Source organism: Mastomys coucha, unplaced genomic scaffold, assembly GCF_008632895.1.
Source record: "Mastomys coucha isolate ucsf_1 unplaced genomic scaffold, UCSF_Mcou_1 pScaffold4, whole genome shotgun sequence".
Taxonomy (NCBI): Eukaryota; Metazoa; Chordata; class Mammalia; order Rodentia; family Muridae; genus Mastomys; species Mastomys coucha.
The window spans coordinates 50,884,716-50,905,336 of record NW_022196910.1 but is presented as its reverse complement, the minus strand read 5'-3'; the positions used below and the strand labels follow the sequence as shown (position 1 = coordinate 50,905,336).

The 20,621-nt window shown below is 39.1% G+C and overlaps 1 protein-coding gene across 7 annotated transcripts in view; it reads right to left on the bottom strand.

The window, feature by feature from the left end:
* Positions 1-20,621, bottom strand: part of Tafa2 (TAFA chemokine like family member 2) — a 472,572-nt gene that overhangs the window by 29,661 nt on the left and 422,290 nt on the right. For all 7 annotated transcript variants that reach the window (XM_031350385.1, XM_031350386.1, XM_031350384.1 and 4 more), the window contains exons 3-4: positions 11,079-11,231; positions 9,800-9,924 (exon numbers count right to left, since the gene is read on the bottom strand). In XM_031350385.1, coding sequence (XP_031206245.1) covers positions 9,800-9,924; positions 11,079-11,231 — 278 coding nt within the window. The remainder of the gene's footprint in view (positions 1-9,799; positions 9,925-11,078; positions 11,232-20,621) is intronic.

Genomic DNA, 20,621 nt, shown 5'->3' with positions numbered 1-20,621 from the left:
ACTTCAGCCTTTGGCACTAATGTAAGAGACAGAACTATGATCCTATACATATAATTCACAGGGCATACTCCATAGCCTATGATGTTCCTCATAGTTGAGGAATATCTTATAAGATATTAAGGATGTTATAGGATATTAAGATATTCTTCATAGTTGAGGAATATTCTACAGTACCCAATCAGTGTTACATTACAGTGTGTGAATACTCACAATTAACTTTAAGACCACTTACAAACATACACATGGCTCAAGTAGTGTGCAGTCATCTCCATCTTCCAGGAGCTTCAGAGCACTCATCTGCTGCCCATTGTTCATTTTAATTGTGAAAATATAGGTCAAGCTTGAGAAACACAGCTCTGTTGATCTATCACTTGAAATTTCTGCATTAATTTCCAATAACTCTCTAAACAAATGCCAAGGCAGACACTCTTACTCCTATTAAATTATCATTAGTGAAGTAAGTAGCTCCCTAATTTAAAACACCATATTTAAAATGTTACCTTTGGCTAATGCTACTTCCTGGGCACCTAGCTGGGTTCCTACCTGCCTTGAACTAAGTATCTAATTGATGTGAAAATTGTATGCATGTTATTCCATTTCTGTCTGAACCTCCTTATTAAAAACCTAATGTTATTACCACAATTACTGATTTCCTTAAGTGTTTTTGCTTCTAATTGCCTTGTCATTTGAGATTTTAGCTTCTCTGACATGAATTTCACTCAGTGTCTGCCTTCCTCATTATAATGTAAGAATGTTCATCTGTTCTTAAGAAATATCAAATGCAAGGTGTTATATCGGAGTTTCCATCATGCTAAATGTCCTAGAGTTACTGAGCATTAAAGAAAAAAAAGATTAAAAAATATTTCCACAATTCTTCCCATGTCATCTAATGAGAACTCCCATTCTCTGCATGTTCCTTACAAAAGATTACATCAGACGTGACCTGCCTAAGAGGGCTTTCTGGCCTTAAATTCTACCACTTATTCCAATGCAGACACAGACATCATTGCTACCCCTCAAATATAGTTTTCCTAGGAAAGCTAACATCTAAGGGACCTTAACTTGTTCTTCCATCTGCTCGGAAAATTTATTCTCCAAATAGTCATGTGAATCTTATACAACACCTTCAAACCCTCAACCAAATATGAAAACTTGTTCAGCATGTTCCATTTCCCATCTGTGGTGGTTTGTATATGATTGGCCCAGGGACTGGCATTATTAGGAAGTGTAGCCTTGTTGGAGTAGGTGTGTCACTATGGGTGTGGGCTATAATACCCTCTTCCTAACTGCCTAAAAGCCAGTATTCTGCTAGCTGCCTTCGGAACAAGATGTGGAACTATCAGCTTCTCCAGCCCCATGCCTGCCTGGATGCTGTCCTGCTCCTGCCTTGATGATGATCGACTGAACCTCTGAACCTGTAAGCCAGCACCAATTAAATATCATCCTTATAAGAGTTGGCTTGATCATGGTGTTGTTCACAGCAGTAAAACCCTAAGACACCATTTTTCCCCCACTATGACCAAACACATAATCTAACGTGCTATGTATTTTATTAATTTTTAAATTTTTGTTGCATCCCATATAATAGGCAGGATTTGGTCTGTGTATTATCTTTCATATTCTTTGTTTCCCCTAAGAAGAGTAATTTAAGTCCAGTGGTGAAAGTGGCTTTGCAGGCATAGCTGTGCTTGCTGAGTACCTGACCTTCAGGGAACTCCCTCATGTTGTAACTTTCTCATTCCTTAAAAGCACTGACAACAGTCAGAAATGTTATTTGGAGACACAGCAAAGGAGGAAAACAGAGGAATGCTGAGACTAGGGAGGGCACTGAGAGGTACAGACCTGAGGAGGCTTGGCTATGCCACTAAGCTCTCATACTGGGAGACAGTGAGATCGGAAGAGACCATCATCCTAACAGAGGTTACAGGAGCTCTGGGAAGCCTAGCTCTTTTGGCTCCATCGTCTCCAGGAACCAGAAGATGCTAACATGAATGATCATAGAAGTGGATGCTCCCTAGGTTCACCGCGAGGAACCACAACCCTGCTGTAAAAGGGTGATGCCCACGTTTCGATTCTACTTTACAAAACTCAGACAACAGATACTGTTGTGGCTCCTGTGTTAGATGTATGACCTGTAGTGATTAATGGACATTGTATTAAATCACTTAAACTTCCTTTAAATTACTATGGCAGCAACAGAAAACAGAAAAATATAACCAAGTATAGGCCCTGGGAGCAGAATTTCTTATTTCTGTGGTTTTATTTCTTTGGCATCTTTACCTGGAACTTAGAACATCACCTTAAAACAGTAAGCAATAAGGAATTTTTGAATTATTATTTATCATATGATTTCATCTCCCTGAGATCTATATCTCAAAAGTAAATGAAATGTTTACCCAAAAATATATTGAAAACTGATACTAAAACATGAGACCCAAGTTGATTTGAAAACTTTGTTAAGGAGCTTGTATCTCTGCAAGTTCAATGGAGCAGGACACGGGAAGCAATCACATATCAAGGTGGTATTTCCTAAGACACAGAACGCAACTAATCAGGAAGTAATAAAATCAACCCATGAAGCTGATGCTAGAAGCAAGGAGGGGAAAGAGGGAAGGAAGAAGTGGGAAGGAAAAAGGAGGAGGAAGATTAAAAGATCAAAGTACATCTTCAACTGCAGTGTGGCACATACAGGTGTGTATGTGTGTGTGCGCGCGCGCGTGTGGGTGTGTGTGCGTGTGTGTGCGCGATAGGTCACCAGATAAGATATATTTCTTACTGTAGGTGCTGTGATATAACTTACAAGCCACAGCCCTAAAGGTCATTTGGCTTTGTGCTGTGGAATAGAGTGCAACTGAAGCCCTGACTGGTCTTAAGATGAAGACAGATGGATGGGGATATGCTGGATAGGAGCAAGCAAATCAAGAAAGAACTACCCTACTCTAAATGTACTCACATTTGCCAGGCAATGGGAGCACAGGCAAGGCATGGAGGGAGGCATAGGGACTCTGCAGCCTTAATGCAATGAAGGAAATGCTAACCCCCATGCTATGCCCTCCCTTTGCTCTGAGTCTGGAGCGGCATGCTTGTCCTGTGTAGACCTACAACACTCAGCCTTGATATAAAATCCAGCTTTGTCTGGAGGAGGCAACATGAGTCTTCAACCAGAAAAATTTACAAGAAGCTGTTTATTTCCTTCCTTCTTAAAACCAGCCTTATCTGCCTTCCAAAGTGATCCTCTTATTAATGTCTTACTAATTTAGCTGTGAAGGAAGTGAGAAATGCCCTTGGTACATACAGCTAGAGACCTTGAAGCTGAATCTAGTTTGACATCTTCGTGCCTTTGTATATCACAGAGCAAACGCAAGGGCACTGCTAGTCTATTATTTCAACAGCATTAGTCCGGTGGATACTATCTGCCATTGACCCCCACGTCCCTTACAGGATGCTGAACAGAGATAAAGAAACTCATGGGGCTACAAACAGTCTTCCATTCCCTATCTCAAGTGCATATGCTTTTTGGAGGCAAAGAGTATTCCATATATCTCTGTGTTATCCGTACTGTCCAGTGTACTTGACTGCGTTGAGTATGGTTGGAGTCAATACACAGTAACTGCTATGTTGATGGTATATTGCTTTTGTATTTAAATTATGAGTACTGTTACCCTATAATGTGCTTAGGAATTCTTAACATCTGTTCACTTTCACTGTATCACCTTTTGTAAAAAATCTGTTTTGTTTCAAGGTATATTATAAATTACATAATTCCTATCTAATTAGGGTATGCTAAGTACATGGGTAGGGATAAAAGCATCCCAACCAGCTAATAATTGTGCCCCAAGAATCCATTTCACACACTGGAAAACTAGCAGGACCTTGCATGGATAATTCCCAAAGATAATATAGCTAATGACAATCTAAAGTCAATTCTAAAGTAAGTATTTTGTCATGTCCTCCTCAGGAAATCGGACCTGAGAGCTATTGAATCCTGTGTTCTGGAGTGTGATGTCCATACCAACAGATAAGCAAAGGAAATTCTAACGCTGCCAAGAGTTCCTTGGCTCTGCCACAGAGAAATAATATCAAAACAGTAAAAGAAATGAAGCACAGTCTTTTTTTTTACTGATGATCCCAACAGTGTTAACGATATTTTCTCATATCTCACAAGCTCTACAGCACCTTCCCCCTGCTATTTTGTATTGTATAATTAGCATATAATTATGTGCTCCCATACACTGGAGAGACTATTCTTTTATTAATGACTCAAAAAAAAAGCAAAAAGAAAAAAGTGTTCCTCACTATTTATCTTTGAAAGTGAGTTTAAAAATAAATGAATAAAAGGGCTTGTATGAGTTTTCCTTTCTTTTCAACTTAAATCTTAAAGGTAATACAGGATGCAGTTTGGTGTGCCATGGGTACTCCTAAATTTTTCTCCTTCTGTGTGGTGTGGGGCAGTTTGGAAACAGATGTTATGTCTTCTATGTTCTTCAGACTAAATGGGATTGAGAACAAAAATGTGCTGTTGCCTAAAAGGCTACCTGCCTGCTTCCCCTCCTTTCTGGAAAAGAAAATAGGTCAGAATGACAACAGCAGCCGAGCTCTCTGAATGGAGTATGAACGCAGAGGCAGGGTGTAACTCACATAGGTGGGAAGGGCAATGATGCTACACATTACTCAAATGACCTCACCCACCCCCGATTTCTAGTAAGTTCTGGAAGATACCATTTCCCCCTGCTGAGGCCTTGCATGCCTCATTGCTGGCTTTAACTGATTGCTTTCCTTCCACTGTGAGCCTTACCTGAACATTCCAGATTGGATATGGGCAATTATAAAGGAGGACATACATTACGGAAAATTTTAATTATATCTCCAACCATTGTGTTTGTGGTAAAAATCCCATATGGCCATCATATATTGCCTCAGAAACACAAATAACTCTGGGCTGATAGCAGCTCCCAAGCTACTTCATAACTTTTTCTAGTCTCTCTTTTGGGGCATCCTTTTGTGTCTAGGATCTAACAAATTAGGAATAATGGTTTCATCAGACTCAGACTGTCTTATTCAAGACTGGCTAAGTGGACAGTGATAGCTGTGGTGGTTTGAATATACTTGGCTCAGGGAGTGGCACTATTAGGAGGTGTGGACTTGTTGTAGCAGGTATAGCACTGTGGGGGTGGGCTTTAAGACCCTCCTCCTAACAATGTAGGGGAGCCAGTCTTCTCCTAGTAGCCTTCAGATGAAGATTTAGAACTCTGCTGCTACTGCACCATGCCTGCCTGGATGCCCCCATGTTCCTGCCTTGATGATAATGGACTCAACTTCTGAACCTATAAGCCAGTCCCAATTAAATGTTGTCCTTATAAGACTTGCCTTGGTCATGTGTCTGTTCACAGCAGTAAAATCCTAAGACAAAAGCTATGAATACAATAATATTATATCTGCTTATGCTTTGCAGAAACCGCCTCTGCCCAGCATTCTCTCTGTGCCATACTGTTGTGCTTCAAACTATTTAAAGGATGTCTCTTCTTTAAAGATCATTTCAATGGAAAACACAGAGCTCATAACATTGGAATCTTTGACTTTTTATAGCGCTATAGCAACACTTTACTAAGCATTCATATTTGTGCAATTTTGACTATCTAGGTACACTGTCATAGCATTCAGTTCACTGAAAATATCTAAGTATGTCCATGTTTTACAAGTTTTTTTAATTAAATACCCGTTTTATTTCCCTGTGCTCATTTTGTTCGTATGTCCAAAATTAGCCTTATAAAAATACAGAATATTTAAGCCATGAAGACCAGGAAACAAAAGCTGAAGAGATAGCTCAATGGTAAAGATCATCTACTGCTCTTACAAAGAACTTGAGATCAGTTCCCAGAGTCCAATTTGGGTAACCCTACCCTTGTAACTCCAGATCCACACCAGATGTTCTCTTCTAGCCTTTGAGGCATCTATTCTCATGTTCTCTGACCAACACAAAGACCTGAATGCATACATATAAAAAAATTTTAAATTATCAAAACACAAGAAAAATTAAAATATATATTTTAAAACAATTGAGAATAAAAATGTTTCTTATAAAACAAGAGGAAGTAATTTACTTTGATTATTTGAACAACAACATGAACTAACTAGTACCCTCGGAGCTCCCAGGGTCTCATCCACCAACCAAGGTCTGCACATAGAGGGGTCTGATTGTTCAAGCAGCATGTGTATGGTAGAGGATTGCAAAATCGATCATCAATTGGAGGAGAGGACCTTGGCCCTGTGAAGGTTCTATGCCCCAGTGTAGGGGAATGCCAGGGCCAGAAAGTGGGAGAGGGCGGGGTGGCAGGCATGGGGAGGGGGGAGGCAACAGGGGTTTGTTTTTGTTTGTGTTTTTGTTTTTTGGAGGGGAAACTGGGAAAGGAGAAATTCGCATGTAAATAAAGAAAATATCTAAAATAAAAAAAAAAAAAAAAGTTCCTTCTTTCAAGTTATTTTATCATCTCCCTTACTGCCTACTTTCATTTCTAAAATGAAATTTCTAGGCTCAGACTCACTAGAAATCTTAGAAACAATTTAATCCATGCACTGGATTAAATAGAACTGTATTAATCTGAGATGGACGATGAGAACTCACCTCTCCCTTGGGTGCTGAGCAGATGTTAAACACTGATAGACACTGTTAAAGTCACTACTAATGTTAACAGTAAGTTCACTCAGTTCTCACTGTAATCCTGGCTTCTGATGTCTATGTTCCAGTCAGCAGAGATGCTGGAGGCAAAATGAAATCTAAGTCCCTAATTTGCAGCTGTTGTGCTCATTTTTGCTGTCCTGGCTGCTCTGAGCAACAGAAACTGTTGGCCAATACCCTCCTCAGACTTCCTGCCTTCCACTGCTGGTACCAGCTGTTCATACTCTCAGGTCATGTAAGAAAACTACTTGACAACCACAGATCATTTCCATGGCCCTACAGACACAGTCAGTGGGGTTTGAAAAAATTCCTATCAGACTTCGTGTTATCATGAGTTTCAAAGAACTCTAGATGACCCTGCAACTACCTAAGTTAGAAGAGCACTTCCCCTTGTCCTCCTCTGTCAGAGGGACCAGTATGAAGAGACAAGGCTGTAATTAGTCCAAAACAAAGCATCGATGGCTGGGGTTGATCCAAACACCATTAGGGGGCTTCATAAGCTTGCTTCTCGGGCTCACTTATGGAATTGGCTGAGAAAAACTTCCCTGAGTCTGTTGCCCTGGTATAATATACTGAATATGAGGAGGCCTTCCTTGAGAAGTCTTTTCTTGTCTGCTTTCAGAAGTGAAGGTTAAGCTGGTAACAATAGAGGCAGCAGAGCCATGGTAATGGGTGAGGCACAGAGGAGGCAAAGCAGTCTGGGTGGCAATTGAGTTGTGGGAAGGGGAACACAGACATTTTTCTGATAGCTGGGGAAGCAATTCGGGAGTATGACTGGCAGAAAGATGAAGGAGAGAGAGGGAGATATGGAAGAGGAGGGAAGGGTGAAGAGGGAGGGAGAAGGAGAGACTAAAAATGGATAAAATTGGAAGAGAAAATCAAGTACAGCTTCAGTACTGTAAACACTTGAGGGTTTATGTTTCTGCTCACAACTGAATATAGCCACAATTGTCACTATCAACTCTAGACATGATGAAATCTACCAGGGCAATCATATTGGAAGAACTTCCTGCCTTGGTCACAGTTTTTTTATCTCAGGACAATGATGGGTGACAATGTGTCCTATAAGGTCCTCCATGACCAGTTGCTCTTATTGAAGAAAATGAAAGAATATCTGATAATGTTGCAAGATATAGGATCTAGATGAGATTTTCTGGTCCAGGACTACTCATTCTTTCACACATCTTATTTCTATCCATTGGGGTAAATTTTGTGAAGGTGAAACTCAGCTTTAATTTTGGATTATTGAGAATATGGCCAACTGGGAAGGAGAGGGCACCATTGAAAAATAATCTTTGAGAATTCCAATAGCATTGTCTTGACCTTTTTATTTCAATGATCCAGAAAGTTAGATATATTCTTAAAGTTCTACCTCATATAAAAGGAACCATAGGAACATTTTATAATTATTGCTGACAAATATATTAAATCGTATGTTAACGTTAAGTTAGAGGTACAGATTAAGGGATCAATTTTGAGAACTGAGCTGTGTGGCTGAGTCATAGTTCCTCAACTAATTACTGTTATGACCTTGTGAAGTCACTTAACTTTGCAAAAGTATTGGTTTACTCATTGGTAAAATGGAGATTAAAATATCATCTTTATGAGGCTATTAAGAGGAGTAAATTAGATAATGTATTTAAAGCACCTTGTTCAGTAGGCAGCATATGTTTATGGGTTCCATAAATGTCAGCTTCCCCTTGTCCACTGAAGTAATGAAAACATGGAATGGCTAGAGAGAGCTCACCGTTTTTACTTATTTATTTTGTCAATGTGTTTTAGAATGTCAAATCTTTAGCAAATTCTCATAGGTCTTATTTTAAATAGAAATAGTATGAGAAGAAAATAATTTCATGTTAATAAACACCTTACAAGAAAATTTTATATCACAACAAAGTTTTTTTAAATCAGAATGAAGTAGAAATTTTGCAACCACATTAAATAATATAATTATTCTAATTAACTAATCATGTACTTAGTATATTTTTGGAAATGTTTGCCAAAATTCAACCAACAAATTAGAGTCAAGAATACTTGGCAAAACAACAAAGTATGATTTTATCTGTGTTATTAAAAACATGGTCACATATGTGTCTACTATCAAGGCATTGATTATATTACTTGACAGACTAAAATGTGTTAGAATGACATCAATAGAATAATCACTTGAAGATATGCAGAAAAACATTTTAAATTTTTCATGCCAAATAAATATTATTATGTAGCTTGGTGTCACTCTTTATAAAACATCCTTATACAATTATTTTGTTTGGTTGTTCAACTTTAACTAACTACCAACTTTCCTTCAAAGCAAGTTGAAGAGTATGAAATTTTAACTTTTAATTATATACAAAATTATATATAATTCTTACTTATGTATTTATAAATATATAACAATTTAAATAATTTATTTAAATTTATATGTTTATATTTTAAAAGGAGTTAAAATTCTTCTAGTCCAGAAAATTCATGTAGTCAATGGGGAAATTAAAAATGAAATGACTTTTCCTTCCTCTCCCAACTTCCAGAGAAGTGCTTGGGAACAGACTTGCACCCCTGTCCTAAGCATCATTTTGTGATTCCCGAGTTTCTGAATTGCCTTCCCATTACCCTAACGGAAAGTGATTACAACCCTTAATCTTTAACCCATAACCTGTAACCCTTAACCCCTAGAAAACTATTTAATGATCCAAAAACCAGGAAGGTCAAAACAATTGCTTTCACAAATCAGAAAGAACCCAAGTTATCAATAGATATGAAGCCATGTATAAACTAATCAGTCTTTGTCAGGCCGTATTCCCATAGCTACTCAGCTGAAGGACTGGGACTATGGTCAGTTGTCTGCCATTTAGAATGGGTCATAGGGGTATGGGGGTGTTCATGCCACTGCCAGTATCTTATGAAGAAAATTATGTCATTAATCAGAAAACATGGAGGTGGATGGTATTGGTAGAAGATGAAATTCCGAAATAAAAATGTGCTGTGAATAAATGAATAAATGGGAAATTCACATTATATAAAGCTATGCCCTCTCATTCCACAAACACCACTTATGTTACCACAGCACATAGCCTGTCCTCCACTAATTCATGCTTTTCCTTCCCATGCTGGCTGTCCACTCACCCTAGTTGTTTTTACTTTGTTTCCAGAGGAACAGCTCCATCCTTTGCGATCTGGAAGGACTTTACATTCCTCTCCCTCCAGGCATGGCTGCATATGACACCACCATTTTTGTTCCACTATGGATGCTATGAGGAGAGAGAAAAATTAAACTCAATATCTCTATTTCGGACTCACAGGGCAAAACCACTCATCTAATATGCACTGTATTTTCAAGAATTGTCTCATATGTATATGTTTTTTGAGATATATATGGTACTCTACTTTGAGATTAGGGTTTCTCTGTGCAGCACTGGCTGTTCTAGAACTTACTCTGTAGACCAGGCTAACCTCAAACTTACAGTGGTCCATCTGCCTCTGCCTCCCTAGTACTAGGATAAAAGGTGTGTGCCACCACACCAGACTATTTTACCACAATGAGAACAATGAACATGGGATGTATTGGGATTATATTATACATAAATATTAATAAATTTTCTGCATTTTCAACAGAAAGTAATAACTATACTCACAATGTTGAAGAATGTTTCAAGCAAAAACAGAAACTTCATCGGACTGATATATTGAGAAACTTTGCACTGATTTATATAAATACATAATAAACTATACCCATGCCTGGCTGAATCAATATTTTAAAGTCAATGAAATACGCCCTACGAGCAAGCTAAAAATCAGGAGAGTGTTAGTAAACTTAATATGTTTTTCTCTTTTTTATTGTAAACAGTAATTTCTTCGCAAGGAATATGCCACATAACAAATTACTGTTTACTCTGCAGCAATTAATAGCCTCATACAAAGATTTGTAATCTACTATAATAACATGAACAGTTGAACAAAGAAAGCAATATTTACATCCATTTCCATTGAAGTCATCCTATGTGAATTTCATCTTCAGCTAATCATTTGTGTACATGGTGTGACATTTTTTCTCTTATTCTTAAGCTCTGTTTAGGGTTTTTGAGCATACATTACTTCACCATTCTTAGCCATAGTGTTTTTCCCAAGTAATTTATGAATCTCCTATCTACCAGTAAATCTACCTTTCATGGAAACAATATCAGAAGCACGTTGAACAACTGGAACCTCATTATAATGCTTTTGTAGCAGACGTGATTCACTCTTGCCAGATGTATTCACATCACACAAAAACAATAAAGCCCCCAAATAACTTCCTTTGTACCACATGATTTACAGTCCCCTTGGAGCGACTTTAGTAGACAGCATTATAGTAGGGTTCCAATTCCAACCATGTTATTACAAGGAGCAATGGAAAAGGTCGCACCATCCACACAAGACGGAGCAGCTCGTGTAGTGCCCGCCACCTGCCCCGGGAAGCAGGAGCACTTGACGGTTTGGGACCGTTCTTCTATCTTGTTCTTATTACAGCATCTGTGCAGCGCCACCACCTCGCAAGTCCCAGTTCTAACATGGTGAGCTGTGCAGACAGAAACAAGAGACGGAACAATGTTGAGAAGCTTTGGACACTTTCTGGTTTTAATTAAGAGCACATCAACTATAGCTTTATAATGGATCTGCCATGCACGGAACAGGAAATACAGAGATGTTGACTCCATAATGCAGATTTGATTTCTTTTCTAAATGTGCTGAGACCATTTCCATCAGTAAATGCTTGGTGAGGCAGGAACACTCAGTGACTAGATTAGAATGAGCTGTTGTATAGTCTCAAATACAGAGGCAATCTGTCTTGCCATAAAAACATATTTATTTGTGTATTTCACACCTTTCTGTTCAATGTGTTAATCACAAGAACATAAACCCCTGGCTGTGGCACCCTGCAGCAGGCTTGTTAAAACCAATTGCACACACCCCTACAATGCAATGTAACAATTGTGACCCTTTTCAAGGGACAGGATGAGGGTTTGGCAGGGGACACCCTCTTGAGCAGCAGTAACATTGTGTGAACACTGCATTCTCAGAATTTTCTGCCCAGTTTCCCTAGAAATAAACTAATTGGAGAAGTCTGAAAGTATCAGTGTTTTCCTACATGTTCCAGCCAATGTCAGGGCCCACAATCACCCTTCTTTCCATTTCGCCTGAGGAGACAACTGCCACCAAATGGCAGTAACTGCAGGAAGAACGTGGATGGATTACATCTGGAAGCCAGCCACTTGAACAGCCAGTCTCATAAGCTGCCAGGCTCCCATAACCATTTCTCTAACCTCCAAGTAAGATGACTGACAGAGCTTTGGGGAAGATTGAAAACTCTGAATCTCATGACACGCTTTGAAAGGACTCTAGTTTGCCTACATCAGGATTACTTCCTCCCACATCTCCTCTTCAGCATATTGTCCTTTCTGTGGAATGATAAATCACCAAGTTCTATCTCCTAAGACAAAAGGCAGCTTTAAAAATTAAGCATGCATCTACTGAAAAAGCATGCTTTCAGAAAACTTTAATGTAACATTGAAATAGAAATTTAAAAAGGTAAGTAGGAAATCTGACATAGTTTAATGTTGTAAACACTCTGAACTTCATCTTCCCATAAGTAAGATCAGCACACTGCATTTATATTAACTTGCCTGTTAGAAATGAACAAGGGAGTTGGCAGTAACTCAGGTTAGGTAGCTTGCTTAAGCTTTTCTGAAGGAAAAAAAAAAACAAATAGGCATAATTTCTTATCCCTCTATGTGAGATCAAGAAACTGAGATGATATACACATTTGACAGGCACTTGTCAGAACAGTCAAGAAACAGGTGTGATCTCCAACACCACAGATATTTGTGTCACTATAGATACCAATGGGAGATGCTTTCTATGTTTGATTCAACTGCATAGATTTAAACAGAAGCTAAAATAAATGAGACAGATTTTGAACCCACTCTCTTCTGCTCTATAAGGTATTCTCTTAGTTAAGCACAAGTCACTTGCTCTTAATGTCTCCAAACTATAATATGCATGTTATAGAGCCTGCTGTACTGTGCTTGGTGACAGTTAAAATGAGTGAAGACCATGTACCTATCACAAATTTCTTGTTGTTCTGGGGACATAATGAATAGGACAGGGCAAAGCCCTTCCCTGTCCTCAGAGAGCTTATACTGCTGGGGAGGAGACAAATAAAGAAGCACCCAAGTAAATTATACAGGAAGGAAATATTTGAAGAAAATCCAGTGGAGAGATTGAGAGTCCTTGAGCAGGGAAAGAACTCACATCTCTTTGTGAACATTTCGGGGCGTTCTCTACTATGGATGTGGCTTGGACGCAGGCTGGATTGTAAGGAGGCAGCATCATCATGAAGATCTAGAGAAGGAAAGTAAACAAAGGCAGTGGCCTCTTTCTGAAACTGGGGCATGTTCTTCTGTGCTGACAATATGGTAGGGCGGCTGGGAGGCCAGAAGTGAACAAGGGAGAGGTTGAGAGGAACGATTCAGAAATGTAGGGCTCATGTGCTGGCTAAGAAAGAGATCAGCTGTTTCTTTCTTTAGGAGGGAAAGTCTGTGGATAGGATACACCCCCCCCTTCCTCAGGAAGCTCTGTGGTGACTGAAATGAGAAAAGCGAGAGAGAGGAGAAATCCATGACCACATGGCTTCTGAAGACTAACAGCTAAGAGCTAAAGAGCCAAGCGTAAATGGCTGACCACCAGTGCAGAGGTGCAGAGAACTAGCAGGTGAGGAATGTACCAATGGAGAACTTAATCGGGAACTGAGCAATTAGAAGCTGGTGGTTTGCGGGGGCTATGGTGGTGCATGGCTTTAATCCCAGCACTCAGGAGGCAGAGGCAGGCATATCTCCATATTCAAGGCCAGCCTGGACCACAGAGTGAGCTCCAGAACAGCCAGGGCTACAAACAGAAAACCTGTTTTGAAAAGCAAAAATAAAGAAATAGTTGATGATCTAAAAGAGAAGGACTGAAAAAGGGACATGGTTGGCAGGTAAGGGGCAGAGAGAGAGAGAAGCATTATATTTGTTTGGGGCCTAGTAAGTGCCTCATAGAGCAATCATGGTTACAGTTATAAATGAGAGAATTACTTATGAAGTGGAGCTTGGAGGAAAGAGTTAGGCTGCAAGCATGAATCTGAAAGTTCTAAGTCTATAGGTTGAATAGAAAACTGGAAACTGAATAGGACTATCATAGGGAAATGACCCACACAGATTAGAAGGGGAAAGGAATGAGTGCTAGATATGGATGGAGAATGTGGAAGGCAGCAGGGCTAGAGTAGTTGGCGCAGCATAGGAAAAGCACATAGAACAAAAGCACTGAAGAGCAAAGAATAAAATGTACCCCAAAGGAGGGATTGATCAGTGCCATCAGACTTGCTGAAGATCCAATTAAATGAAAGGAAGTAATTGTCCATTTAGAAAGTAATAGACCAGCAATCACTAAGGCAATCCCAAGCAAAAAGAATAAATCTTCAACAAAGACATCAAGATCAAGAATTCAAGATGGGAAAAGGTGGTACCTTCGATAAATGGCATTGTAACACCTGAGCACCTAGAAAATAAAATTACACCCTTCTTTTCACTTCGTAGGAAAAGCAACACAAAATGAACCCAAGACTTAAATGCAGGTCCTGTAAGTGCAAAACTCTTAAGAGTAAAACATAAGAGGAGAATGTCTACAGCATTGGTCTGAGTGCTATTTGATTTTAGATAAGACATCAAAAGCACAGACAACAAAAGCAAGGATAAAATGATAGGTTAGAACAAATTTTAAAAAAACACACATGCCAAAAAACACTCAAAAGAGAAAAACCATTGATTAGACTAATACTACATACAAGGAAATAGTAATAAATAAAAAGACTACTAGTAATAAATAGCTAATATACAAAATATGTAAAGTACCCAAACAACCCAAAGCAAGAAATCAATATAATTTAAAATAGACCAGAGAATAAAGATTTATCAAGAAAGGATGCAGTAATAGCTAACAGGTACATAAAAAATGCTAAATATCTTTAATTACTAGTGTGATGTAAATCAAAACCACAATGTAGAACAGTTATTACTAAAAGCAAGTGCTGAAAGGCATTGGCATGTGGAGGAAAGAGAATGTTTGTTTACTGTCAAATATTGTTAATGGCTCCAGCCAGTATTAACAGTATGAAGGAACCTCAGAACCAAAAACTAAACTATTGTATGATCTAACAATCCCAATATAACTATACATTCAAAGAGAATGAAGTTCATATGCTGAAGAAAATTCTGTGCTCTTAAGTTCATGATAGCTTTATTTACAATGGCCAAGAAATGGAATCAATCTTAATGTCCATCAGTGAGTGAAAAGATAAAGAAACTATTTGGTACATATACATAAAAGGATACTCTTTGATATTTTTATAGCATTGATAAAAGTCCAGAATATTGCATCTTTAAGGTAGGAAGCCAAGGACAAAATATAGATATTATATGATTTCATTAATATGTCTAATATGAAAAAGGCTAACTCAGAGAGTGAGGATGCTACCAGACATTAAAATTGGAACAACAAGTAATGTTTGTGAAGGGATACAAAATTTAAGGTAGAAGAATGAATTCAAAGGATGTCTTATGCAACATTGGGATTATAACTATTGATGTATTATATCCTTTAAAATGTCAGAGGAAATTTTTTTCATTTGATTTCATAAAAAGTACATGAGGAAATTCATGTATTAATTGATTCAATGAAGCAATTATCAAATATGATTATTTTAAAATATCAGAGCATATAAGACAAATGCAGGCAATTTTGTCAATTAAAATGAAAAGGATAAGTGTAATAGATAAAGCAAACATTGTAGTTATAGTAGTTAGATTCAAATCTAAGCTCCTTTCTGTAGTTGTTTTGTCTGAAGCAAGGTATGCATGAGGTCCAGAAAATAGTTTTCTTCATTTACATTAGAAATATTATCTACAAAAGATTAATAAAAGAATGAAAATGTTTAGAACATTGCTGGTCCTATAAGTTATCTATTATCACAGTGATAGTACTCAAGTACTGACTACTTGTCCTAAGCACTCGTCATGTTTAAAGTTAGGAAGAAAACAAAGCATACTGGACACAAATACTGTAGACAATGGGAGTTAAGACTGTAGAGGGAATAGTAAAAATGCCTTTCAACACAGTTTTCTATGAAGGGAGAGGGGAACAGAGAAAGAACTGGAAGGACTCTGAAACCAACCGAATTTTGTAAATGAATGCTAAAAAAAGCTCTCTTATTTGCTGGCCATCTACTAGGGAGAATGACAGTACAGGAGAAGAATGAGCAATTGAAAAAGAGTCCTCTCCTGAAGGAAGCAAGATATGGGGCACCCAGAGGGAACTTAGACACTTCCCTTGTGATAATGGAAATGTAATCCACATTAGCAAGACTGAAGATGAAAGTTGTTGGTCCTGAGATGGGCCAGGGTGGTGAGCATGTTGAACAAGGTGATGCTGAGGTCCTTAAATAACCGATTTTTTTCTATTCTTTTCATGAAGTAAGAGAGGAATTTTTTAGAAGAAAAAGAAGCACATGAAGCAGATATCTGTGGAGGAAGAAATAGCAATAGGAGTGTGGCAGGGACTTAGTGTATATCCACAGTTATGTGGAGAGAACCTGACAAAATGAAAAGCACCAGAGTTTACAGATTAGGTGGGGCAGAAGGTCTGTGTGATCATAGGTTATTTGGGTCACTGGAATTTTGATAGTGATTTAGGAAAACAGAGATGTACTGCAGCAGGCTACACTGTACAAACTCCCCAGATGTCTCTCTCAGGAAGGCAGGACCATTTCATCACAAAGGAATTTTGACATCTTTCATGCAAGAGGAGTCTTTTCCTTTGAAAAGAAGAGAGAAGTGAAAGCATATCACCCTTTTGTGAGGAGTGAGGCAATGTAGGGAAGGTGAACTTTTGTAGTTGAGTGCTTGCAATAGCTAGAGGGGCTGAGGCAGGGAGGAACCTATGCTTTGCATGGGGAGGAGCAGAGCCAGAAATTGATAGGAAAGAAGGAGCTAGTATCACATAAAAGTTAGAAGGTTTATAAGGGCCATCTATATGTTGGAGAAGGAGGAAAGAAGAAGAAGAAGAAGGAGGAGGAGGAGGAGGAGGACGAGGACGAGGACGAGGACGAGGACGAGGACGAGGACGAGGAGGACGAGGAGGACGAGGAGGACGAGGAGGACGAGGAGGACGAGGAGGACGAGGAGGACGAGGAGGAGGAAAGAATGAAATACAGAGCCTAAGGGAATACCATGGCTCTTTTTGGGTAGTAAGCAGTGATGAATGGATTTTGGTTAGTCCCAGAAATACTGGTCAGTCTTTAATCAGGTCAATAAAAGGTAGTTGGGAGATCATGGCAGCTCCCGGTTGTGTTGGCCATGTATGAGTAAAGAGGTCAAACCTGAGATGGGAGTAGAGATATATAGACCAGCATGGGGAGGATCCACAGAAGAATCGGGAGTTTTAAAATCAGGCTTAGAGGGGTATTGCCAGTGAGAAATACTCTTTACTTTTGCTATGGTTTGAGTGGTCAACAATACCTGGTATAATCCCCACCATTTAGGCTGTAAGAGTTGGGGATGTGAGACAGGATGATCCCATCACCAGGATCAGGATCTAAGGAGAGAACTGAAGATGGAGGTAAGGTTTAATGAAGGTCCTATAAGCAAAGATTGTAGAGTGTGTCTGGTTAGATATAAGGAAGGTTACAAGTCCAGAAAGGAGAGGTGAAGCAATAGGAAGGAAGGCTGGGTAGTGATGGACTTGTCAAACATCAATTCAAAGGAGATGAGCTTAAAGAGGTTCTGGGGAGAACCCATCAACACTAATTGGAAGAGCTGCACAGGAAAGTTTGAATTTAAGTATCATCTAAGCTGTTCAAGATGAATCTGCTGTGTTTCCTGAGCACCAAGTCTATAGAGAAAGTGAAAAGAATATTTAATGTCTAAGGAGGTAGGCAAATGTTGAGTACTTTAGAAATGAAGCCAGGTCTACTACATTTTAAAGAAGAAGATAAGACAATAAGAATGATTTGAGGTAGAAGGATATGAATTCCGCTCGAGCCTTTTTATACCTGCTGGTGAAAATTTCTAACTAATATGGGAATGTGTCCATTGGTGTGAAAACATGGTGGTGTTGATGAGAGGGTGGCTTATGAATAACATTATTCTGCCCATCTTGCCCTAGAGGATATCTTCAGGTTTAGTAGGTACCTAAGAGCAGATAATGCATTTGTGAGGTGATGCTGTATAGGATCTGTAGCAAAATGGGGGCATAGATGAAGGTCTTAAGTAAAATGAGCAGTGATGCACAAGCAACTGATTATTTATGGCAAAAGGAGGGCTTGCTGAAGGCCAGAGGGGCAGTAAGACCATTACTGAAGATCTATCAAAAATCTTTAAGGATGGTTTACTTTTTACCAGAGAGCCTCATCAGGGGATATAACAGGCTGCCCTGAAGAAAAGGCAAATAGGATAAGAGAATCAACATGAGGAGACAGCCTCTAAGTCAGTGAAATGAGAAGAGACAGAAATATTTAAGATAGAGTTTAGAACTACCTGGATAACAGAGGCGTTGGATCAAGTGGGATTTTTTGGGGGGAGAGGGGGGGTTTTCTCATCTAAAAATATCTGAATGATCTCTATGGTAGATGTTAGTCTCCATGAATAGCAGAAAGACATTCTGAAGTCTGTAAACTAAAATGTTAATAATGATAGGGGTACTTTAAGAACTTAGACAGCCTCTCTCTTGCCAAATTGGGGATAGTAGTAGAATATTTGGTATTTGCAGTTAATGTAAAAGTTAACTCTTTTGCCTATGCTGGCATAAGGGCCCAGGTAAGGGTCATGAATTCTGCTTGTTATAAATTATGAGGAGAGACACTGGGCTTTAAGGGCATTGTTATCAGTGACAGTGACACTGTGCTATCAGTGACAGTGACATTGCCCACAGTTTGATGGGTTTCTTTAAAGAAGATCCTAACAATATAGCAGCTAGAGGCCTCAGAAGTATGAGTATCTGACAAAAAGACTGAATGACTGCAAGAGGATCAATACTGATGGAGGAGTAGGAGTCCTCTAGAAGACGAAAATTTACTGGAGTGAGCACAGCTGGACTGACATGTTACAGCACTGGATGATGACTGGCGGATGGGCTTTGTATGAACAGTTTGTGTATCTACTGAATATAAGAGAGAGGGAAGGGTGAAGGGAGAAGTAGAGAAAGGAGAGAGAAAAGAAGAGAGAAATGCAGCTAATTAAAAGGAAGAGAATGGTGAGGTAACTCCTGGAGATTATGAAAGGTGGGAACAATAAGTTTGATAGAGTTTGAGGGCTTCTAGCATTAAGAAGGGTATGTCTCCATAGAACTGACAAAGCGAACCAAAGACTAAGTTCTGAGAGAAGTATATAAATGAGGTGAAAATTTCAGAGGGATCTAAGAGTCCTACTGCAGCAGTAGTCAAAGGGAACTCTTTAAACTTAGGGAATGAGAGTCCAGTAGGTTAGGAGGGGTACAGAGGCTCTGTAAAAGGACCATGAATAGCTTGCTAAAGGGTATTTTCTAGGACTCTGAAGTTAAAGATTTAGGTATGAAGATGACTTGCTATGCCCTTTTAAGGGGAGAAGTTCTGTTTAGTTTACGGAGGAGCTACACCCTGTATCTGAGTGTTTAAATTTGAGGTATGCCAGAGGAAGAATGAATCAGGGTGTGGTTAAAGTAAGCTTCTTGGGAGGAGGCATTTGGGAATTAGAAGATACTCAGTATCCTTGAATAGCCAGAAAGTTAAGTGGGGTGGTTTGTTATAGAGAAAGGCCATAGACAGACTTCAAAGAGAGATCATCTACATACTGGGGACAAGTTCTGGGAGTGAGAAGATTTAGCAGGTCCAAGTAAAGGACCTGAAGAGGTGAGGGATATGTCAGAATACCTGGGAAAGAGCTGTTCAGATCTAGATGGGAGGGACTTTAATTGCCCAAGTAAATGCAGAAATGTTGTGGCAAGTTGGGGCAAGAGTAATAAAAGACATTGTTTGGAGATCAAGACAGAGAGTTGTGGGATGGAGTGTGTAAAGGCTGAAGACCATCACATGGCTAGCAATTATAGCTAGGCTGATCAGGCATGGGTCTTGGATTAGGCAATTAGAGTTCTCTGGTTTCTTGACAGTCAGAATTAAAGTGTATTAGAGAAGGTTTTTGAGATCCCTTAGAATTTAAAAGTCAAATGTACCACCCTTAGGATAGCAGTGGCAATTATCCAGAGGAATCTTGCAGCCGGATCGTGCTGTGGTAGTTCATAATGCATTTTAGCTTAATAGAACTTTTTCATTCCAGAGTCCACGAGTTTCTGATGAGACATGCTTTGCTGACTAGTTTTATGCCAACTTGTCACAGGCTATAGTTTTGGGGGAATTTGAACTTCCAGTTGAGAAAATGTCTCTGTATGCAATATTCAAACTTGTAGAAAATTTTCTCAATTAGTGATTTATATAGAAGGGCCCAGCACATTGTCAGGTGGTACCATTCCTGGCCTTGTAGTCCGAAGTGCAATAAAAAAAAAAGGCTGAAAAAGCCATGAGGAGCAAGCCAATACAGACTATACAATAGCTCCTGCCTCCAGCTTCCTACAGCAACTTCTGTAGATGTTATTAGGCAAAAATAATTCCTTTCTTCTTCAAACTAAATTTAGTCATAGTGGTTTATCACAGCAATAGATAACCTAACCAAGATACAGGCCAAAGGAAAGTCTCTAGACATTTTAAAGGTGTATTGGCCTATGACTGAAAGGTAAGATGACAAAGGAGTATTTTTCCTAAGAAGGAGGCAGGCCAAAAGGAAAGGGTAGAAGGGTATCAGCACCAAGCAGTGATGCTGCTTACTGAGGGTCAAGAGGAGAGGGAGAG